This window comes from Bombyx mori, chromosome 11 (genome assembly GCF_030269925.1).
Source record: "Bombyx mori chromosome 11, ASM3026992v2".
Taxonomy (NCBI): Eukaryota; Metazoa; Arthropoda; class Insecta; order Lepidoptera; family Bombycidae; genus Bombyx; species Bombyx mori.
In genome coordinates, this window is record NC_085117.1 from 15,827,570 (window position 1) to 15,847,924 (window position 20,355).

Sequence of the window (20,355 nt, forward strand, 5' to 3'; positions counted from 1 at the left end):
ATATTCCTTTGCCTAATGGTTACGAATTGTAGTGGAGAGCGGTCATTTTCGCAGCTTAAGAGAATAAAAAATGAATTGCAAATAACAATGTTACAAGAACGGCTGAGTAATTTGTCAATTATGTGCATAGAAAGTAATATCCTTAAAAAAATTGACTTTAGAGATATAATAGAAGATTTTGCTCAACAGAAATCTCGAAAAAAACCGTTATCGTAATCGTAACCAAAAAACCAGCAGCATTCTAATATCATTAATGACATATTATATCATACTGTATTTGATTACCTATAATAAATGGTCATACTCAGTAAAAAAATGTTATTATAATTCGCTTTTTTACTTTCCAAAAGGGCCTCAAATTCTTGTGTGCCCAAGGGCCCCAGCCTAGTTTAAGACGTCCCTGGGTATCTGTTGTACATGTTTGTTAGAACGTTTAAATGTTTTATTAGAAACTTACCGAATACTTACTTATCCCGAATCCTTATTGTATTACAAAATACACACTAAAGTAACTCTAATTTTGCTGTAGAAAAGTAGTTTTTTGTTGCGAAATAATTTATAAATATTATTTGAAGGCAAGTTGGTGTAAGAATTATTAAGGTGCCAGTGAGGGTAAGATACCATAATAAATTATTTTAAGTCATTTTTTAGACCATTTTTTTTTGCACTTAAAATTTTTAAATTTAAATTTTTCATTAAATTTACCCCGACGTACCGTACGTACGACGTATTTGTATTTATTTATATAAGAGATTCCGTACGCGTCCCGCTTTGAGACGAAAAAAAATTACCACGTTAGCTAGGTATAATATCGACTCCCGGTCGTGGACGAGCTTGCAGCGCGCACTCTGCGTGCTGTGGGTCTCGTCTGCGGGGGAGTTGCTGGACTTCGACCGGGCGCGTCCGTAGGTGGCGGATCACGGGCCTCTGGGCAATAGTCACAGGGGCATCGCTCCTTCTCTCTCGTTGTGTTACGGCGGGAGAGATTGAGCGACGCGGACCAAAACCAGCATCGGGGGTTACACGCTCTCCTCCCCCTTCACTTGCTGAAGGGTGGTTCTCCTGGAGATGCGAGGGCCTCCACTTTTTCCCTCTTTTCCTTGTTGTTTTATTGTTTTGTTCACACTGTCCTTTGGTTATTTTTATTTATTTATTAATTTAATTTAAGTTTCAATCTGTCTCTTTCTCTTCTTTTGTTTCCGTTCATTGTTTTATTTTACACGCTTTTCTATTCTTCTTCTCCTGTGGTTTTATTTTGATTTTATTTGGTTTTATTTTTATCTTCTTTCCTTTTATACCCAATTCTAAGCTCTGACACCCGGCGAGAGAATGAATGGCTGGTGGGCGACCAGTCGCTAGGGTGTCCCAGGGAACCGAACCCTGGGTTAAAAAATATATAAAAAAAGAAATAAATGTAATGGCTAGTTTTAAAAAGATACTACCCCAGGAGGGTACCTCCCGCTCCGCGGGGGGAGAATCCCTCCGTGCGGCCGACTCGTCGGACGCACGCTGCCCCACGTACTCTGGGGGGGGCAAAAACTGCCTAGACGTCAGGTCCGGGAAGGATGGAGTTCAGAGGAAGATGTCCGAGAAGGACCTTGAAGTAAGCTCCTTAAGAGCCAATGTCGTGTCAGACGATGACATGGCCACAGTCGGTTCGGCCCAATCGTCGACCCGCTCGTCGCCGACACGACGACAGCGGAAAAGGGTCCTTAATATTAGCTCAGACGGGTTGAGCAGCAGCTCCGGTTCGGAGGCCCAGGGCCCGTCAGTTGCGAAGCCCAGAGCCGTGACGCCATCAAAGCGTGGAAGGGGACGCCCTCCGACCACGAGGCAGTGCGTTGGCATGGCTGCTGCCAGGAAGGCGTGCCTTAGGGCCCAAAGAGAGGAGAGGGAGTTCACAGAGAGCGCGCGCACCACGCGCCAGAAGAAGAGAGCGGCTGAGGGATCTGTCCCTAAGCCTGATGCCGAGCGTAGGCTCCATCAGAGTGCTGAGGTGGCTCTGACGGTGGCCGCCAAATCTAGTAGCCCGAAGGGCACGTATGTGCGTGCATTGAAGGAGTTGGCGGCCACCGTCAAGGAGGCCACGGAGGACCTTGTGGGCCGCACCGCAACTGAAGAGGCTGAAAGACTGCGTGCGATCAACGCCAAGCAGGAGCAGGAGATCCTACAGCTTCGCAAGGAGCTTGATGAAATTAGGAGGGAGCTGGCTACGGTCTCGCAGGTGCTAGGAAATGCACCAGCCGCAGCCCCGGCCCCAAACACCGAAGAAGAAGAGGAGGAGTTGCGCCTCCAGCGCATTATGCGAGCTGTCGGCACGATGCTCGACGCTCGCTTTGCGGGGCTAGAGGGACGGCTTCTACCGGAGCCGCGAATGCGACCACCGCTAGCGGCGGACAGGCGGAAGAGCCGCGAAAAATCACGGGACCCTCCTATGGTCGTAGACGCTACACTGAATTCGGCACCATTATTGAAACCAGTGCCATCTACAACATCGGCGAAAAAGAGGATACGAGGCCCCAGAAGAAAAGCCACTGCGCAAGTGGCTCCACCTGGAACGCCCACCCTCCTCCCGGCTCCAGCTTCCTTGATCGAGAGCTGGTCAACGGTCACCCGTAGGGGCACTCGGCCGAGGGAGGGAGCAGTGAGGACGGTTCCAGTGGTAGCACCCGCTGAAGCGGGAAAGAAAAACCCGTCCTCTGCAAAGAGGAAAGAGAAGATGCTGCGTCCTCCGCGCTCTCAAGCTGTTGTGCTCAAGCTGCAGCCGGAGGCTGTAGAAAGAGGACTCACATACCGCAGCGTACTCGCCGAAGCGAGAGCCAAGGTGGACCCCGGGGCACTCGGAATCCCCATCCAGCGCATCCGGTCTGCAGTGACTGGGGCCAAGGTGTTGGTAGTGGAAGGTGCTGATCAGAGCGCCAAGGCTGATCTCCTGGCCCAAAAGCTTCGTGAGGTTCTGTCCGCGGAGGGGGTCATCGTGACCCGGCCAGTGACGACTGCAGCCATCCGCATCAGCGGGCTGGATGACTCCTTGACGCCGGAGGAAGTAGCCGCTGAGCTCGCCCGGATTGGCGAATGCACTCTTGAAGCGGTGAAGATCGGAGAGATCAAGTCTGGCCCAAGTGGGATGGGTCAGGTGTTGGTTCGGTTGCCCGTCGCTGCCGCGACGAAGGTCCTCGCCGTACCGAAATTGAGGGTCGGTTGGAGCGTGCTCCGCGCTCATCTGCTAGAGGCTAAGAAGCTACAGTGCTTCCGATGCCATGAGCTAGGGCACGTGAGCGCTAGATGTCCGTCGTCGGTCGACCGCAGCCGTGATTGTTACCGGTGCGGCCAGACCGGCCACGTAGCGTCCGGCTGCTCTCTGGCGCCACACTGTGCTGTATGTGCCTCTGCCGGCAGACCGGCGGATCACGTCTCCGGGAGCAAGGCTTGTGCCAAGTCCCCGAGACCGAGACGTAGAAGAGGAGCTTCCGCTGCGCTTGAGAATGCGCGGAGGCAGCCCGGTACGGCTATGGAGACATCGAATGACGCCCTGTTATGACAGGTGTCCTTCGATTCCTGCAGGGGAATCTCAATCACTCTGCCAGAGCTCAGGACCTTTTGTTCCAGAGCATGGCAGAGGGGTTGACCCATCTTGCGGTGGTCGCCGAGCCGTATCGGGTTCCTTCGAGCCCCGATTGGGCAGCCGATTTGGAGGGCCGAGTGGCTATCATCCGACGTTGTTGTGTAGGTGCTCCGCCCAGGTTCGACGTTGTCGAGAGAGGTTGCGGCTTTGTTGCTGTCCTCTGGGCTGAGGTATTCATATTGGGAGTGTACTTCTCCCCAAACAGGACGCTCGCCGAGTTTGAGGTTTTTCTCAGCGAGCTCAGCCGCGTCGTTGGGAGGTCGCACTCCCAACGGATACTCGTTCTCGGGGACCTCAACGCCAAGTCATTGGCTTGGGGATCCTCGAGGACGTGCCCCAGAGGTAGGGCGGTGGAGGAGTGGCTGGTCGGAAGCGGTCTTCTCGTCCTCAATCGTGGCGCAGAACTCACGTGCGTGCGACGTTTGGGCGGGTCCGTGGTTGACGTTACATTTGCCACGCCCGACGTGGCGAATCGCGTACGCGGTTGGGCCGTGATGGTCGGCGAGGAGACGCTCTCCGACCACCGCTACATTCGTTTCGGTGTCGCAGTGCCTCCGGCGGAGTCTATCCAGGGCTCTTCCTTGCTCTGCGGTGGCGGCGCGGGGGGTCCTCGTTGGGCCCAGAAGCGCCTCAACGTCGAGAGGTTGTGTGAGGCGGCTGTAGTCCAGGCATGGCGTCTTGACTCGCTTGGTGAGCCAGCAGACGTGTGCGAGGGGGTGGAGCATCTGCGCGAGGCGATGTCGCGGGTGTGCGACGCCGCTATGCCTCGCATTAGAGCTCTCGCTCCTAAACGCAGAGTCCACTGGTGGACTGAGGAGATCGCTAGCCAGCGCCGGTTGTGCGACGTCAGTCGTCGCGCATACCAACGGTATCGACGTCGAAGAACGCACCGGGACGCCGATGAGGAGGACCGACTGTACGAGGTGTACAGGATGGCCATAAGGGCCCTGCGCGTGGCTATCGGGGAGGCGAAGGAGGCTGCTTGGAACGACCTACTAGCTTCGCTCGACTGTGATCCGTGGGGGCGGCCCTACAGGCTGGCGCGCAATGTGCTCCGCCCTTGGGCCCCCCCTGCAACCAGGACCCTGCCGCCGGAGACATTGCAGCGGGTAGTCGGGGGTCTGTTTCCGGATTTTACCGGGACGGCCTTCGTCCCCCCTGTGATGACGACGATGCGGGTTGCTGATGGCGGGGAGCCTGCGGACGTTTCGCAGGCGGAGTTTGAATCGGCTGTGCAGAGGATGCGGGCGAAGCGCACGGCTCCCGGTCCCGATGGGATCTCGTCCCGAGCGTGGGCGCTCGCCTTGACGGGCGATGGTTTGGGGCCTGCCCTCCGAAGGCTGTTCAGCCGGTGCCTCCGTGAGGGCAGGTTCCCAGAGCCATGGAGGACTGGTCGGCTCGTCCTTATTCCTAAGGAGGGTCGGCCACGTGACGAACCGAACGGGTACCGCCCAATCGTCGTGCTGGACGAGGCCGGTAAGCTCTTCGAGCGCGTCATCGCTAATCGCCTTGTCCAGCACCTGGAAAACGTTGGGCCTGATTTGGCTCCTAACCAATACGGTTTCCGGAGGGGTCGCTCGACCGTGGACGCGGTCTTGCGTGTCCGCCATCTCTCCGATTGTGCGTGCTCCGAGGGGGGCGTGTTGTTGGCTGTGTCGATTGACATCGCCAACGCCTTCAACACGATCCCCTGGAGCACAATCGTGGAATCACTTCGGTTTCACCGCATCCCCAATAGTCTCCGCACCCTGATAGAGGACTACCTCTCAGGGCGGAGCGTGATTTTCCCCGAGAGAAGAGGATGGGGACGAAAAACGGTGTCGTGCGGGGTCCCACAGGGGTCGGTATTGGGACCACTCCTGTGGGACATCGGTTTCGACTGGGTCCTCCGCGGTGCTGGCCTGCGTGGCGTCGACGTGGTGTGCTATGCCGACGACACGTTGGTGACGGCTCGCGGAGCTGACTACAGGACCGCAGCGATCCTTGCAACGGCGGCGGTCTCCACCGTCGTTAGCCGCATTCGGAGACTAGGTCTTGAGGTGGCCCTCCACAAGTCTGAGGCCGTATGCTTTCACCCGGTTCGGAGAGGACCCCCTCCGGGCGCGACGCTCATAGTCGGTGGAGTATCGATCGCTGTCCAGCCGAAGCTCAAATATTTGGGCATCGTGCTGGACAGTCGATGGCGCTTCGACCACCATTTTGGTGAGTTGATTCCGAGGCTACTGGGCATGGCAGGTGCGTTAGTCCGTCTTCTGCCCAACGTTGGTGGTTGCAGCGTCGGTGTCCGACGCCTGTACCTGGGGGTCGTGCGCAGTATGGCCTTGTATGGCGCTCCCGTGTGGTCGCCCACACTCTCCGCACGCAATGCGGCGCTGCTGCTCCGAGCTCAGCGGGCGCTCGCGGTGAGGGTCATCAGGGGGTACCGTACGATCTCCCGAGAGGTCGCCTGCGCCCTCGCTGGTTCCCTTCCTTGGGATCTCGAGGCCGAGGTATTGGCTACGGTATACCGGCGCAGGACACAGTCCCTGGGTCGGGGACGGACACCCGGCCTGTCGGCTGTCAGTCGGTGGAGGCGTGCTGCGCGTCATCTGGCGTACGCTAAATGGAGGGAGCGGTTGCTGGAGGAACTTCATCAAACCTCAGCCACCCGCCGGCGCACTCTCGAGGCCCTGGTGCCCGTGCTGGAGACATGGTCAGATCGGCGACACGGCGTGCTCTCCTTCCGACTTACGCAGGTCCTCTCGGGGCATGGCTGCTTCGGGAGGTACCTGTGGAGGGTTTGCAGGAGAGAGCCACATCCGGGTTGTCACCAGTGCGGGCATCCGGATGATGACGCTCAGCACGCACTCGAAGCGTGCCCGCGTTGGGAGCACCCGCGGCGAGATCTCATCGCGGTGCTGGGGAGGGACCTCTCCTTGCGGGCTGTCATTGCCCGCATGCTAGAGGACGAGAGTTCGTGGGGGGCCATGGCCAGATTTTGCGACCTGGTCATGGCGTTCCGCGAGGCTGAGGAGCGCGAAAGGGAGTGGAATCCCTCTTCGGCTCCTCAGCGAAGAAGGCGGGGTGGGCGACGCGGGCACGATGCTCCCGTTAATCTCCCGTAGGGACTGTTGGGTACTGGGTGCGGGGGCGCCCGGTGCTCTGCTGTCGGTTCCGTGATGAGGCGGCGCAAGGTGGCTCCTATGCGCCACTCACGGTGTCTCCTGAGACGACGTCCTGCGGGATCTTCCCGGGGATTGGATCCCATCCTATTGTCAGGATGGGTACCGGCGACGGCGAGCCTGCGGCGCGCATTGTGCGGTACCGTAGGTTTCGTGGAGTCGGAGTGGTGGAGCTCGATGGGGTTTAGTCGGTAGTCGGTTTTGCGGGGCGGGTCCTGCGTGGTAGACGCCGCGCAGCGCCTCGCGCGCCTTTCTCAAGGCGTAGTCTCCCGGTAGGAATTGGAAGAAGAGGAGGACTTTGGTCTTCCTCTTCTCCCTCTTCTTCTCTGGAGGCGCCGGAGTCCGACATAACCCGGTCTATTACCCCTCTCGACCGGGTATCCATAAATGGATTCCCCAGCGTTAAAAAAAAAAAAAAAAAAGGTATAATATCGACTAGGTATAATGGAAATAACGATAATATTGAAATATGATTAAATATCGCCATAAAGTTGTAAACTTAATACTGAAGATTTAGTTTTTGAAAAATTGTGTTTTTTTTAATTAGCGTTCTGTTCTTTATCTTCATAGCCTTTGACCAGATGTTGAGCGGTTACAGTTAGCCAGAGGCAGACAAATCGAAATCTGCGTTCCATCGAACATGCAAAAATACCGAGCGCAATGTTACTTGCTCGAAATTGCTCTACAAAACTTTAAAATAATATGTAATTATTTTTTATTTATTCACTCATTTTTTTTATTGCTTAGATGGATGGACGAGCTCACAGCCCACCTGGTGTTAAGTGGTTACTGGAGCCCATAGACATCTACAACGTAAATGCGCCACCCACCTTGAGATATAAGTTCTAAGATCTCAGTATAGTTACAACGGCTGCCCTACCCTTCAGACCGAAACGCATTACTGGTTCACGGCAGAAATAAGCAGGGCGGTGGTACCTACCCGTGCGGACTCCCAAGAGGTCCTACCACCAGTTAATTTTTTATTTACTCCCTCATTATCTGATGACGTTTCTTGAAAACCTTGTAGCATAAATTATTCGGTTTTTAATATGTTTTTTTTTGTCAACGGATGCTCACAAAATATGTACCTAACACTAGTTTCACGAAAATCAGCGTGATAGTTATGAGTGCCGAGTAGATCACGCAGACAGCCTTGATATAGTTTTCTATATCGGTAAAATCCGAAAATATAATAATATATAACTCTAAACAGATCATGTATCATAAATCATAATCTCCCGTTATTTATAACCAAAGAGCTGCGATACCGACAAATCATATAAGATAATTTCGACGAACGAAAACAAAAATACTTTGAGGCCTTTATGTGTGTTTTTAAAACATGTATTCGAAGATATTTGGTACGAAGTATTATAAAAATACCGACGATATTTGTACTACATAGTATGCGCTGTCTGGATTAAGATTGTTCAATAATTGATAATATTCATTTCAAAAGCTAAATGCCGAACATATCTTGAGCAGTGTTAATTTAATTAGTTAATTGTTGTTAAAGATAGAAAAAGATACGCTTACGGAGATCTACACTCAACATTTCGATCATTGTAACATTTATTTTATGCTGTCCTCAATGATGAACGATTTTAAAACTTAAAGTAACTAAACTAGATAAGAAATTAATGTGTCTCAAAGTACATATTCCATCTGAAGTAAGTATTTATTGTGTTTATGTAGCATAATTAGATTGCTGTCAGTGATAATTGCTTACATGGCTATCCTGAAAATACCATATTAAATATAGACCATACCATAAATACGAAGCTGAAAATTGAACTTCTTAACTTTGCATAAAGTGAAAGCTATTGCCATAAAGAAAAAGAAAAAAAAACTTCTTAACTTTGGTTAGGTTAGGTAACACGATAATCAAAGCTTCTTAAATTCTAAAACTGAACATCTTCAATGTCATTTCGGATCCTCCCGATCCACTATCCCATCTGCTTATCTAATCAAAAATATATTTCAATCTTGGGAGGAATCGCATGATTGTCTTGGAATTTTCTGTGACTTATCCAAAGCATTTGACTGTGTTGAACATGAAACATTGGTGAGGAAACTACATCACTATGGTATTAGGGATGGTGCATTGGAACTTATTACTTCCTATTTATCAGGAAGGATACAAACAGTAGATGTGAAAGGAAATAGATCTTCAGGCACCACGTTGAAAATGGGTGTACCTCAGGGTTCCATTTTGGGTCCTTTTTTATTTCTAATATATATAAACGATTTGCCTAGTTTTATTGAGTCCCGACACGAGGTCGTATTATTCGCAGATGATACATCTTTATTATTTAAAATTAAACGACAATTACAAGTCTATGACGAAGTGAATGATGCGATTTCGTGTGTGGTTCATTGGTTCCGTATCAATAACCTATTATTGAATAGTACGAAAACGAAATGTATTAAATTTACTTTAAAATGTATTAAATCATCTTTAAATGTGAGACAAGTAGATAGTAATGTAATTGTTTCTGAGGAATCATTGGAGCTTGTTGAGTCAACCGTATTTCTTGGTATAACAGTGGACTCCAAACTGCAGTGGGGACCTCATATTCATAAATTGGCGAGTAAGCTCAGCTCTGCAGCATACGCAGTAAAAAAAATTAGAATGTTAACAAATGCGGACACGGCTCGTTTAGTTTACTTTAGTTACTTCCACAGTGTCATGTCCTATGGCATTTTGCTATGGGGCAATGCGGCCGATGTAGAAATGATATTTATTCTGCAGAAAAGAGCTATACGTGCTATTTATAACATGCACTCAAGGGAATCCCTGAGGGAAAAATTTAAAGAAATTAAAGTTCTCACTATGCCATCCCAGTACATCTTTGAAAATTTGATGTATGTTCGTAAACATATTGAGGAGTTTCCTAAGATGTCGGACATACATAATAGAAATACTAGGAACAAACACAAGCTTGTTGTGCCGACGAGTAGGTTACATAAGATACGAAATTCATTCGGGTGTTTGTCTGTGCGCCTGTACAACAAAATCCCACAAGATGTTCAGAACCTACATATACATAGGTTTAAGAAAACTATTAAAGAACATCTGTGCAATAAAGCTTACTATAAAGTCAATGATTATCTAGAAGATTGCACAAAGTGGGAATGAGTTGCTCGCTCCGGGAATTTCAATATTGTAAAATTGTTATGTTATAATTACTTATTGTAATACGAATATTTAAAAAAAAATTATTTAAAATAAAAATAAAAATCTAATATTTAAAAAAAAAAAAAAAAAAAACATGCCCGCTGAGTTTCTTGCCAATTCTTCTCAGGACGGAGGCTAATTCTTGTGAATTGGCGGTAATTCTTTTGACGTTCAACAAGTATGTACTTTCATTTATGTTGAATAAAACTTTTTTGATTTGATTTGATTTGATTTGACTATCTTTTCTTCTTTTTAGGTACCTCAAGCATGGGTCACCGTTCCCGTTGAACTCGTTGCTTGCGACAAAGGGCTCGGCAAGCAAATTAACCCTCAGACACAGCCCTACTGAGTTTCTCGCCAGATTTTCTCAATGAGTCGTGTTTCCGATCCGGTGGTCGATTCTGCGAAGCACTGCTCTTGCTAGGGCTAGTATTAGCAAACTCCCTGGTTAGAGTCCCGTGAGCTCACCTACCGTTCGGCGAATCTAGCATAACCTCTCGAGGTCACCAGAATAGGACTTTAAAAACATTTTTTGTCTTCAAACCCCTTCTACAGAATGGTGCAGCTGGATATCGGTGCCAGTTCTCATAAAGGAGACCTTTTCACTTTGCCGTTGACGTACGAAAAAAATCAGCAGCAAAGCGGAAAAAGACAAATTTATGCAGAACTTTTATATTCTCTCTTCAACGCCATTGTTAATTCCTTAACAGATTGTATTCACGTTATGTCTTCACTTGTAGGGTATTCTGTAATAGAAATGTTTTAATTATTTTTTTATCTAAATCAGTAGGTAGTATTGTATATATTGTAGGTATATTGGGATTGGTTTTGGAATTATTGCTTTCTGTAACTAAAAATTTCAAACGAAACCAATTCCTATATTTAATGGTACAGAGCATAACCATTCGCCGATATAATGTAAACAGGTTTCACTTAAATTTCGAAACTAAAAGTAAAACGTTACTAAACTCTATATGATTCTTGGCATCGACAAACTCATGCCGTATTAATAGTGTTTTGTATATCATTTCACAGAAAATGTAAACGGAATACGTGTTTGTGTAATTATATATGTTTGAGAAGTGAGAACGTGAATGTTTTCGTCTATGGAGTGGTCGGTCTTAGCCCCTTAGGCGAATAGTTAGGTACGTACTATTTATACCGTTTGAACTTTAAAGCGTGTAGTTTCCTTGGAATAATCTCAAAAAGAGAATAAGGATGGTACAATTATTTAGGAATATATAATCGGTCAATACCTCCATGGTCTTAATACTTTTTAAATTAAACTATGCATTGCTGAAAAAAAAAAACGATTTACGGAAATTATCAAGACCTAAGAAAGAGCAAATTAAAAAAAAAAGAAAAAAGAATTCATTTGAAAATCGTTACAAAGATCGCCTAACACAATAACGTCTCTGAATAACCCATCATAGTTAATATATCTCGCGTGATGATCAGATTTATTTTGTGACTGTCGAAAGTAGCGCTTAAAGAATAATAAAACGGTTTTTCCATTGTTTATTCTCACAACAAAATTAAATGTTGGCGCTGAATAAATCCAAAGAATTCACGGCACAAAAGTTGGCAGCTCTCACGAGGATTTCAAGCGATGCAGACATAATGCATTTTTCACTGTTGAACATCCAATAGCAGTTTTATGAAACTATACAGAATTGAAATCCAAAAATTCATAGTAATACCTAGTATTACTGTGAGAAAGTACATATATTTATAAGAAATCGCCAATACATTATTAAAACACTAAGAAGATAATAGTAGTGACAGGTTCGGAAAATCTTCACATACACACCTAACAAAATATAGGAGATTCTTTGTAACTGGTGCAGTGAGCAGGTATCGAGCTATGGATCTTTCGAACTGGCTAACATCCAAAACCGCCTCGATTCCAGGTGGGCTTTATTTGACTGTTTTATTCGAACATTTTGAAATTTCATACGTATTTTTACCACGGCTTGATCAAGGATTGAAATAGTACAAGGCTGATCTCTAAATAATCAACCGATATGTATTAAAGCGTAGGTTTCAAACGTCCAGACGAATTTGTTCTGTTTGTCTGGTCGTTATGGACTACAGATTTCTCGCAAATCCATGTAAACCGTGCAACGAACGTAAATTAAATTGACTTGATAAACGGACGGAAATTTTTCGATGCTCTTCCATTATAATGATTCATCTTGCTCGAAGAAGTTACATTTAGCTTGTGAAAAAAATTCGAATGGTTTTGTAGCTGAATTAATTTTATTATATTTTTATAGCACATCATCGTTATGATATATAGAAATACATTAGACGTTGTCTGCATTTTCATTCGCAATGAATTTGGAATTAAACCTTTTCTTTTCTTTTATAAGTTTAACTATGTTACTTCTTAGAAATCTCACAACCTCATTGATAGGTAACCAGTAAAGCCGACCCGCTTCGCTGACCGATCTTTGATTTGCCAGTGGTATCATACCACACCACTACCACCGCTACCAAGCTTCACCCGCTAAACCAATCCGAAGATTTCCTGAAAATATCAACGAAATCGGTCAAGTCGTTTCGGAGCCTTATAGGCAACATCGATTTTATAAATATATTTTATTTTATAGACAATTAACAAATCAAAAACATTGTTTTCTTGAGTACTGTAAATATACAATGCAATGGCTCATGAACAGAGTTGCCTTTTCGCCATAATTTGGGCATGTCAATCGCCACATTAGCTCTGACCAGATTCTGACAAACATAAGCTGTCATATTAATCTTGGTGCTTTGACAAGTCAAAAAGGTTACATGTTGGTCTCGAGTAGCTTGACTTTAAGTCAATCAAAAGTCGCAAGGTAAATGCTGCTGCTGTCTAACGGTGTGTTCTGGCAAAACAATTGAACATTACAGTGGTGGTAAGACGTCTTGTGAGCCCGCAGAGGTAAGTACTATCACTTATTTCTGACACGCAGCAGTAATGCGTGGTAGTTTGAAGATTGTGCAACCGTTGTACTAAGCATAAGCGACGTAGGGCCAGTCAGTTGTAAAACATCATACAAATTGTATAAATTCACCTAATGGTATAGAGGTCAAAGAAGAAAACTTTAAATATTGTAGGTATAATATTCACCGCATAAGCACGTACGGATAGGTGGATACCATTAAATCTATGATTTATTTATTGCCCAGATGAGTAACACACGACCCGCCTGGTGTTCACTGGTAACCGGAGCCCATAGACATCTACAATGTAAATGCCGCCACCCACCTATGAGGCATGAGTTCTAAGGTCTCAGCTTAAATCGAAAAGCTCATGATGTCAATCTTAACAAGCGTAATGAGTTTCTGAACTGGTGTAAAACCATTTCAAACAATATGAATAATAAAAAAGAAACAAAATTCAAACGATACAGTGTGCGATTCATCTAATTCATTTGATCATCGATCGTCCGTTTGGCAACTCGCTGAAAGATCTTAACATTATAGTCCGCCCACGTACATACATTGCAACAAAGAGTAACAAATTATGACGTAAATGTATTAAATCCTGGATCGCGTTTGTTTACAAAACTAGTTTCTCAATACCGGGGCACATTGGGAAAGTTAAATTGTTCACTAAAAATAACGATTTCATGTATCGCACTGCTATCTAGTTTTGTTTTTTATATACCATCAATAATTTAGAGGCTACTCACTGGTGGTAGGAAGTCTTGTGAGCCTATTTTCGATTACCACCTCGCTTATTTCTGCCGTGAATCAGTAATGCGTTTTGTTTGAATGGTGGGGTAGCCGTTGTACTATAAAATTGATACTTAGAATTCATGTCATAAGGTGGGTGGCGGCATTTACGTTGTTAATGTTAATGGGCTTCAGTAAACACTTAACACCGGGTGGACCATGAGCTCGTACACCTATCTAAACCATATAAAAGCAGGGCTTAGGCAATAAGTCTGTTTTTGTCGATTTTCGGTGCCATGCTTTTGGCAGTGTGGTGGCCTCATTTCTTCGTTTAGATCTCGTAAAGGCGACTATGGGAAAGAAAATCAACATTCTCTGAATACTATGATAACTATAATACAGCGATCGCTTATTGCAACTTACGGTTTGTAGAGCGTATTGTGTGGGCTCACACGGGTCGGGTACCCTGTCTATTTCTGTCTCGAAGTGTTCCGATTTGAAGGGTGGGGCAGTAGTTATTCTTTTATAAATCCATTTCTACAGGCTAACTAATACTGTACTGTAACAATATACACAGATTGTATGATGTTTTACAACTTACTGGCCCCACGTCGCTTATACATAGAACAACGGTTGCACAGCCTTCAAACCAGAATGTATTACTGCTTTTCGACAGAAACAGGTGGTGGTATTTACCCCTACGGGCTCAGAAGACGTCTTACCACCACTGTAATGTTCAATCGTTCTGCCAGAACACGCCGCTAAGACAGCAGCAGCATTTACTATACTCGCAAACAAACTGCACGCAGTGTGCGAGTATGTGACTGCTAAATTCTGAAAAAAGTGCTACAGCTGAAAAGTCTGGAATTTGCGGCCTGTTGCATCGACAGATCCATATAATTAGTACAAAATTCCAATTGACTCTGAAATTCTGAATATTCATTCACAATTGAGTATGAAAATATTATCATAATTGCTCTCTTCCGTTTTGGCGAATTATAGACATTAAAATACTTTTACATAATATATAGGTACTCGCGTTTCTTATTTTTTATATAATATAATTTTCAAATGAATGACTGACGACGAACGGAAAATGTGTACTAATTATGTCTTTTTCTTACTTAATTTATGTATTATTAGATAAAGAGAAAACAGCTCTCAGCCTTTTATTGTTGGTCAAACGATTGTCTTTTTAAATGACAATGGCTGCTGAAGAGATAGAGATAGGATTATCAATAAAGCAATACTTGGAATCAGTCATTTTTTTCTTGAAAATGTTAATAGCAAAACAAAAGAAAAAAACGTAAAGTAATAAATGAATCTCAATTTTGAGCTTAAGTGATTATGGTCGAATTTCGATCAGTGGACGAATATTAGTCACACTCCCACACTAATTGTTTTTTGATAGTCAGTTTCCAGTAAACGTCATACTTCATTTACTAATACTCGTACAAGTCGATTTTACTAAGCAACTACATCTGTTGGAGGAACTATAAAACGGACAGACAGTAATAGTTTTACTATCTGCAATTAGCTAGCTATGATATCTGTAATTAATTGATACAAATCGTCTGGTTATTGGCTGCTTCCGTTACATTACACGTTTCGTGGCTTTTGGCATCTTTTTGCAACGGAAACTGTTATGACGTAAGCTTGTGCTATGCACAATTATATTATTAGAATGTATATTTTCGTCACCTTTCTGTATGTCCTCGCGTCAGCGTTATACTGTTTGATATGATCTCAAATCTCCTTTAAACGACTTGACACGGAGTAATATTCATCCCTACTGTCTAAAACCGTTGCGCTATTGTGATGACATATGATATGAATTATGTTAGGAGCCTTAAATACGAAGTGTATTATCTATGGTAGGAGCGGTTTGGCTGTCACGGATGTTGCCAATGTCCACGAGGGGCGGTAGCTATAACAATGCACGTAATTGTAAAGACTCCCGATATTTACTCTACCACGAGTTTATATTAGGTATTTTTTTTATTGCTTAGATGGGTTGACGAGCTCACAGCCCACCTGGTGTTAAGTAGTTACTGGAGCCCATAGACATTTACAACGTAAGTGCGCCATCCACCTTGAGATATCAGTTCTAAGGTCTCAGTATAGTTACAACGGCTGCCCCATCCTTCAAGCCAAACGCATTACTACTTCACGGCAGAAATAGGCAGGGTGGTGGTACCTACCGTTGACGTGGATTTGACTGTCCTAATAAAAACGGGATTAAGTATTTATTTTATAGAACCGATATATTTTATAGAAAAAGATTCTAGCACCCTTAACACGGGAAATAACCTTAACTTGAAAAGATGAAAAACTTGAAATGTGAAAATTTCTAACTTGTGAATTATTATTTAACAAAACATTATGTGCTTAGCACAGTCTAAAGGTTTTCACAAATCATAAATAATTTAAACATGTAGTAATAACAATTGCAATAATACTATTCTTTTGATTTCGTAATTTAAGGAGACTAGTTTTTTTTTAAAATATGTCGTGATTAATTTTATAAATTGCGTAACATGATTGGCGGTGGCACACCGAGTATTTGATTCATTTTTATAACCCGAACTCATGACAACGTGCTACTTTGTTAAATTTATAATTCTTGTACTGAATATTTATCGTTTTCCTGGCTAATTCTGATTGAAAGTTTTTCAGTGTTGTGTGACCATGAAAACTATAAAATATGTGAAACGTCGAATTACAAAAATGAATATTACAAACATGTGATTAAAACACAAAATTGTTTTTATCATGTTTTCGATTTTTTTTTTGTATCGCGGAAGAGACTTTGGCATTAGTCCGTGCCGACCTTTCCTCGACCCTATAAATTACGCGGCTAATAATAGCTCTTGTGGCGAAGATAACAAGAACGACTGAATATGAAAGTTCCTATATTCTTCTTCTTTTACTAATAAGAATCGTGAACATATAAGATTTGCTTCCATTTGCTTCAGTCAAGTAGCCCCGGTAATCAACAAATTAAAGAGCGGACGGTTAGCATGGTATGGACATGTGATGCGTAGAGAGAAGATGCATGGGACTAGGAGATGTATGGGAATGGTAGTGCAAGGTAGAGGGGGAAGAGGTCGACCAAATAAGACATGGATTGAGTGTGTGAATGACGATATGAGAGAGAGAGAAGTGAGTGTTGAGATGACGGCTGATAGAAGAGAATGGAAAAGAAAAATTAGCTGGGCCGACCCCACCTAGTGGGATAAGGTGGAGAAAAAAAAGAAAGAAGAAGAGAACAATACAAGTACATATTTCACGTAAATGGTAAATGGAAAAATGGTAAATGAAAATCGCCCAAAGAAACGATTGACTTATTTAATAACAGTTATTAACGTTCAGACATTACAAGACATCTATTTCACATCACAGCTATGATGGAAAAAACATAAAAGTGAAGTTACAATGTTATTTCGTAAATTTTACATGTTGTGGCTTCCACCTAACAGTTTTATGTTTCCGTTTGATAGGTAACTGAGGATTTTGGCACTGGTCATTGAAATATGTACCTTGTTTTTAAATTAGGACGTTGATCGGAGAATTGCGTCAGAGAGATTTTAGATTTTAATAGCCGCAACGAGGAGAGTTGTCCACTCATTCAAAACAAATGAAAAAATCAAAAATCAAATCGTCAAATCTTGTAACGCATGTTTTTGAGTGTAATAATTATATTAATAATAGTGATGTCGTTTTGAGGTCGATTATATACATAGTAAGTCGTATTTTGGTCCTTACGATACAGGCTATGCCTAGTGTGAGGATAATTGGATAATATTATGATTATATTGTTGGTGCCATCTGCGTAATCTCTCAATTTGTTAAATATGTAAATAGTACTAGTAGTATAGTAAATAGTAGTAGTAGTCATGATTTAAGAGTTTATGTAGTAAATAAATAAATTATTATAATTATTATAATTATAACAGCCTTAAACTGTTATTTCATTACAATGTGGGTCTCTTAGTCATCTAAGAATAAAAAATTCAAAATTAGCACGCAAAGTTTTGTATTTTGTGAATGAATTTGTGAAAATTTTATTAATTATTAAAAGATTTTTTAATAATTCTTCGTCATTTATGTATGGTCTATCTACCTATCTACTATTGTACATAAACTCTCGAAGATACAATCAGAGCCGCTCGAAAACTATAATGAAATTAATACAACACTAACAGCCGATTTCGTTTTATGAAATTGACGGTTTTATAGTAACTAGAGGTCCCGCAGTAGTCGAAATTCGACTATAATTAATTGGAATTGTATAATAGATTTGTACACTATAATGATTGTATTTTATACTTCTATAATCACAAATTTCGCCAAGGCTACAAACAATATTTAATCTATTCTCAATTTGACCACAGACGTCAAGAACAAAAGTTTGACAATGCATGCGTGTGTGCGTCAAATACATGGTATGTAGTGTGTGTAATGTTTTCTTTATTGATGTATCTTTTATGTATTATTTTAAAAAAATATAAGCTTTGTGCACTTTTTTTTTATATTTCTTATAAGTGTGGAAAATTTCATAGTCCTCCGTCCGCGCCATTTTCGTAAAAAGGGATACAAAGTTTTTGCTTCACGTATTAATATATAGATAGGTAGTAGGAGCCCTTGTTCCGAAGACTTCATGAAACGACTCCAGGCGGATTATCGAAATTTGGCAACGTGGAACAGGTTCTTTTTGTCTGGTGATTGTCTAACGTTTTTATTTTATTTATTAAGTGGACTATGGGCTCACTGGAGGCCATAGACGCCACACACCTTGAGATATAAGCTCTAAGGTCTCAGTATAGTTACAACGGTTACCCCACTCTTCAAACAGAAACGCATTGCTGCTTCACGACAGAAATAGGCGGGGTGGTGGTACCTATCCGTGCGGACTCACAATAGGTCCTACCACCAGTAATTACGCAAATTATAATTTTGCGGGTTTAATTTTTACTACACGATGTTATTCCTTCACCGTGGAAGTCAATCGTGAACATTTGGTAAGTAAGTATTTCATTAGAAAAATTAGTACCCGTCTGCGGGATTCGAACACCTTTGAATCACTTCATACGAATGCACCAGACGTCTTATCCTTTAGGCCACGACGACTTCAAATGAGAGAATACCATAACACTAGCACTAGCGAGAACAATGTTTCGTAGTAGCTACTACCGGGTCAAAATCGCGACCCACCGAAAAGAGCCGTTGTAGCTATACTGAGACCCTAGAACTTATATCTCAAGGTGGGTAGCGCCTTTACGTTGTAAATGTCTATGGGCTTCAGTCAACATTTAACAACAGGTGGGCTGTGAGGTCGTCCACCCATCTAAGCAATAAAAAAAATCTCGTGTATATTTACACATTCACTTCAAAAATTCATAAACTAAATCGAAATCAAAGATCTTAGTGACTATAACAACATATGGAGTCGTAAACAGTGAATTTAGAGCCCTCGGGAACTTAATATATTATAATGAACTTCCTCAAAGCGATGCGTAATTAGAAATATTAAAGTCCACAGTTGCTTGATGTTATGAATGAACGCATGTGCACACCTAAAATATCCATCTAATGAGAACGACACGGTTTTATCGATGCCAAAAGTGAAGTCCATTCACGAATACTCTGCTGCATCAGAGAATCAATTGAGTCGTCTATTATCAAAGGTGGCAATCTGTGCATTTGGACAAAAAAAAATTATTGATATGTCAATACAGATTGATTTGAATATAATCGTCTCCTTCAAAGAATACGGTTCAAAACCTGCATTAAATAAAGGTTAATAGTTAACCTGTTATTTATCTAAGATGTCGTTCCGAAGAGTTTTGTGACTGCCAATGGAATACAAAGTCAATAATTCGTTTTTCTGATTTACCAATCATTGTCCAAAAGTCAGATTGCCGGCTTTGATAATAGTCGACTCAATTACAACACGTTTTATGTATTAACCAGTAGATCTATGAGAAATATTAATGTTTATTATGAAGACAGAATTAAAAAAAAGTGTGCTGTAGAGAAATCCCGTCAACAACGAAAATCGTTAATATTAAAAAGTATCATATAGAAAAAATATATTAATTGATCCAAAATTAGATATAAATGAGGCGATTTCAATAAATCAATTCGTTTTTTTAAGTCTGGAGCTGAAATTCCTGCGATCTTCCTGGGTCAAAGGGACGAGTTTCGCCCGGGACAGCAACCGGTAGAGTTTGGGGGGTAACAGCACTAAGCATCGCAATCAAACGCGCCGCCAGCCGCCACCATAGGGGCGTCTAACTGACGGGGTAGTAGGCGATATCGATTCTACATCGGCCATCGCGGTCTGCAGCAAATCAGACAGATGATACTGGTGTTCCATCCCGTTCACTTCAGGTCACAGAGATGCGTGCCGGCCAGCGTATGTGGCGCTTTCAAGGAGGCGAAGCGATATCCTCAGATCGTCATGATCGCAACGGCATATTGAGTGCGGTACAGGTATGTCGTATAGTGTCACAGCCCGTCCCGACCCTTAGTAAAGGCAGAGCGCTAAGAAGTTTAGCGCCTGAAGCTTGGAAGTGATTAATTAAAGTCTGGGTATATTATGTTTATCTTGATTTCCTACATTCAAATCTATATATTAATATGTGAAGGAAAAACTTTGTATCCCTTTTTACGAAAATTGCGCGGACGGAGGAGTATGAAACTTCCCACACTTATAGAGAATA

The 20,355-nt window shown here is 43.4% G+C and overlaps 1 protein-coding gene and 1 non-coding gene across 2 annotated transcripts; one reads left to right on the forward strand and one right to left on the reverse strand.

Moving 5' to 3' along the window:
- Window positions 1-1,846: 1,846 nt before the first annotated feature.
- On the forward strand, window positions 1,847-20,114 carry LOC119629077 (uncharacterized). The gene is made up of 3 exons (XM_038013679.1): window positions 1,847-3,503; window positions 3,731-5,226; window positions 19,980-20,114. The coding sequence occupies exons 1-3, from the start codon at window positions 1,847-1,849 to the stop codon at window positions 20,112-20,114; spliced, it is 3,288 nt and encodes a 1,095-aa protein (XP_037869607.1).
- Window positions 10,547-10,628, reverse strand: Mir316 (microRNA mir-316). Its single transcript, NR_107307.1, has one exon. It is a non-coding gene; the product is annotated as a microRNA mir-316 (primary transcript).
- Window positions 20,115-20,355: the final 241 nt, after the last annotated feature.

What these genes read in the sequence shown, in the direction of transcription:
- LOC119629077 (XM_038013679.1), top strand. Translation starts at nt 1,847, where the DNA reads ATGGCTGCTGCCAGGAAGGCGTGCCTTAGGGCCCAAAGAGAGGAGAGG. An exon ending in GAATGCGCGGAGGCAGCCCG is followed by an intron (nt 3,504 to 3,730) that starts GTACGGCTATGG and finishes GTTGTTGTGTAG; the next exon opens with GTGCTCCGCCCAGGTTCGAC. An exon ending in CCGTGGACGCGGTCTTGCGT is followed by an intron (nt 5,227 to 19,979) that starts GTCCGCCATCTC and finishes CGCGGTCTGCAG; the next exon opens with CAAATCAGACAGATGATACT.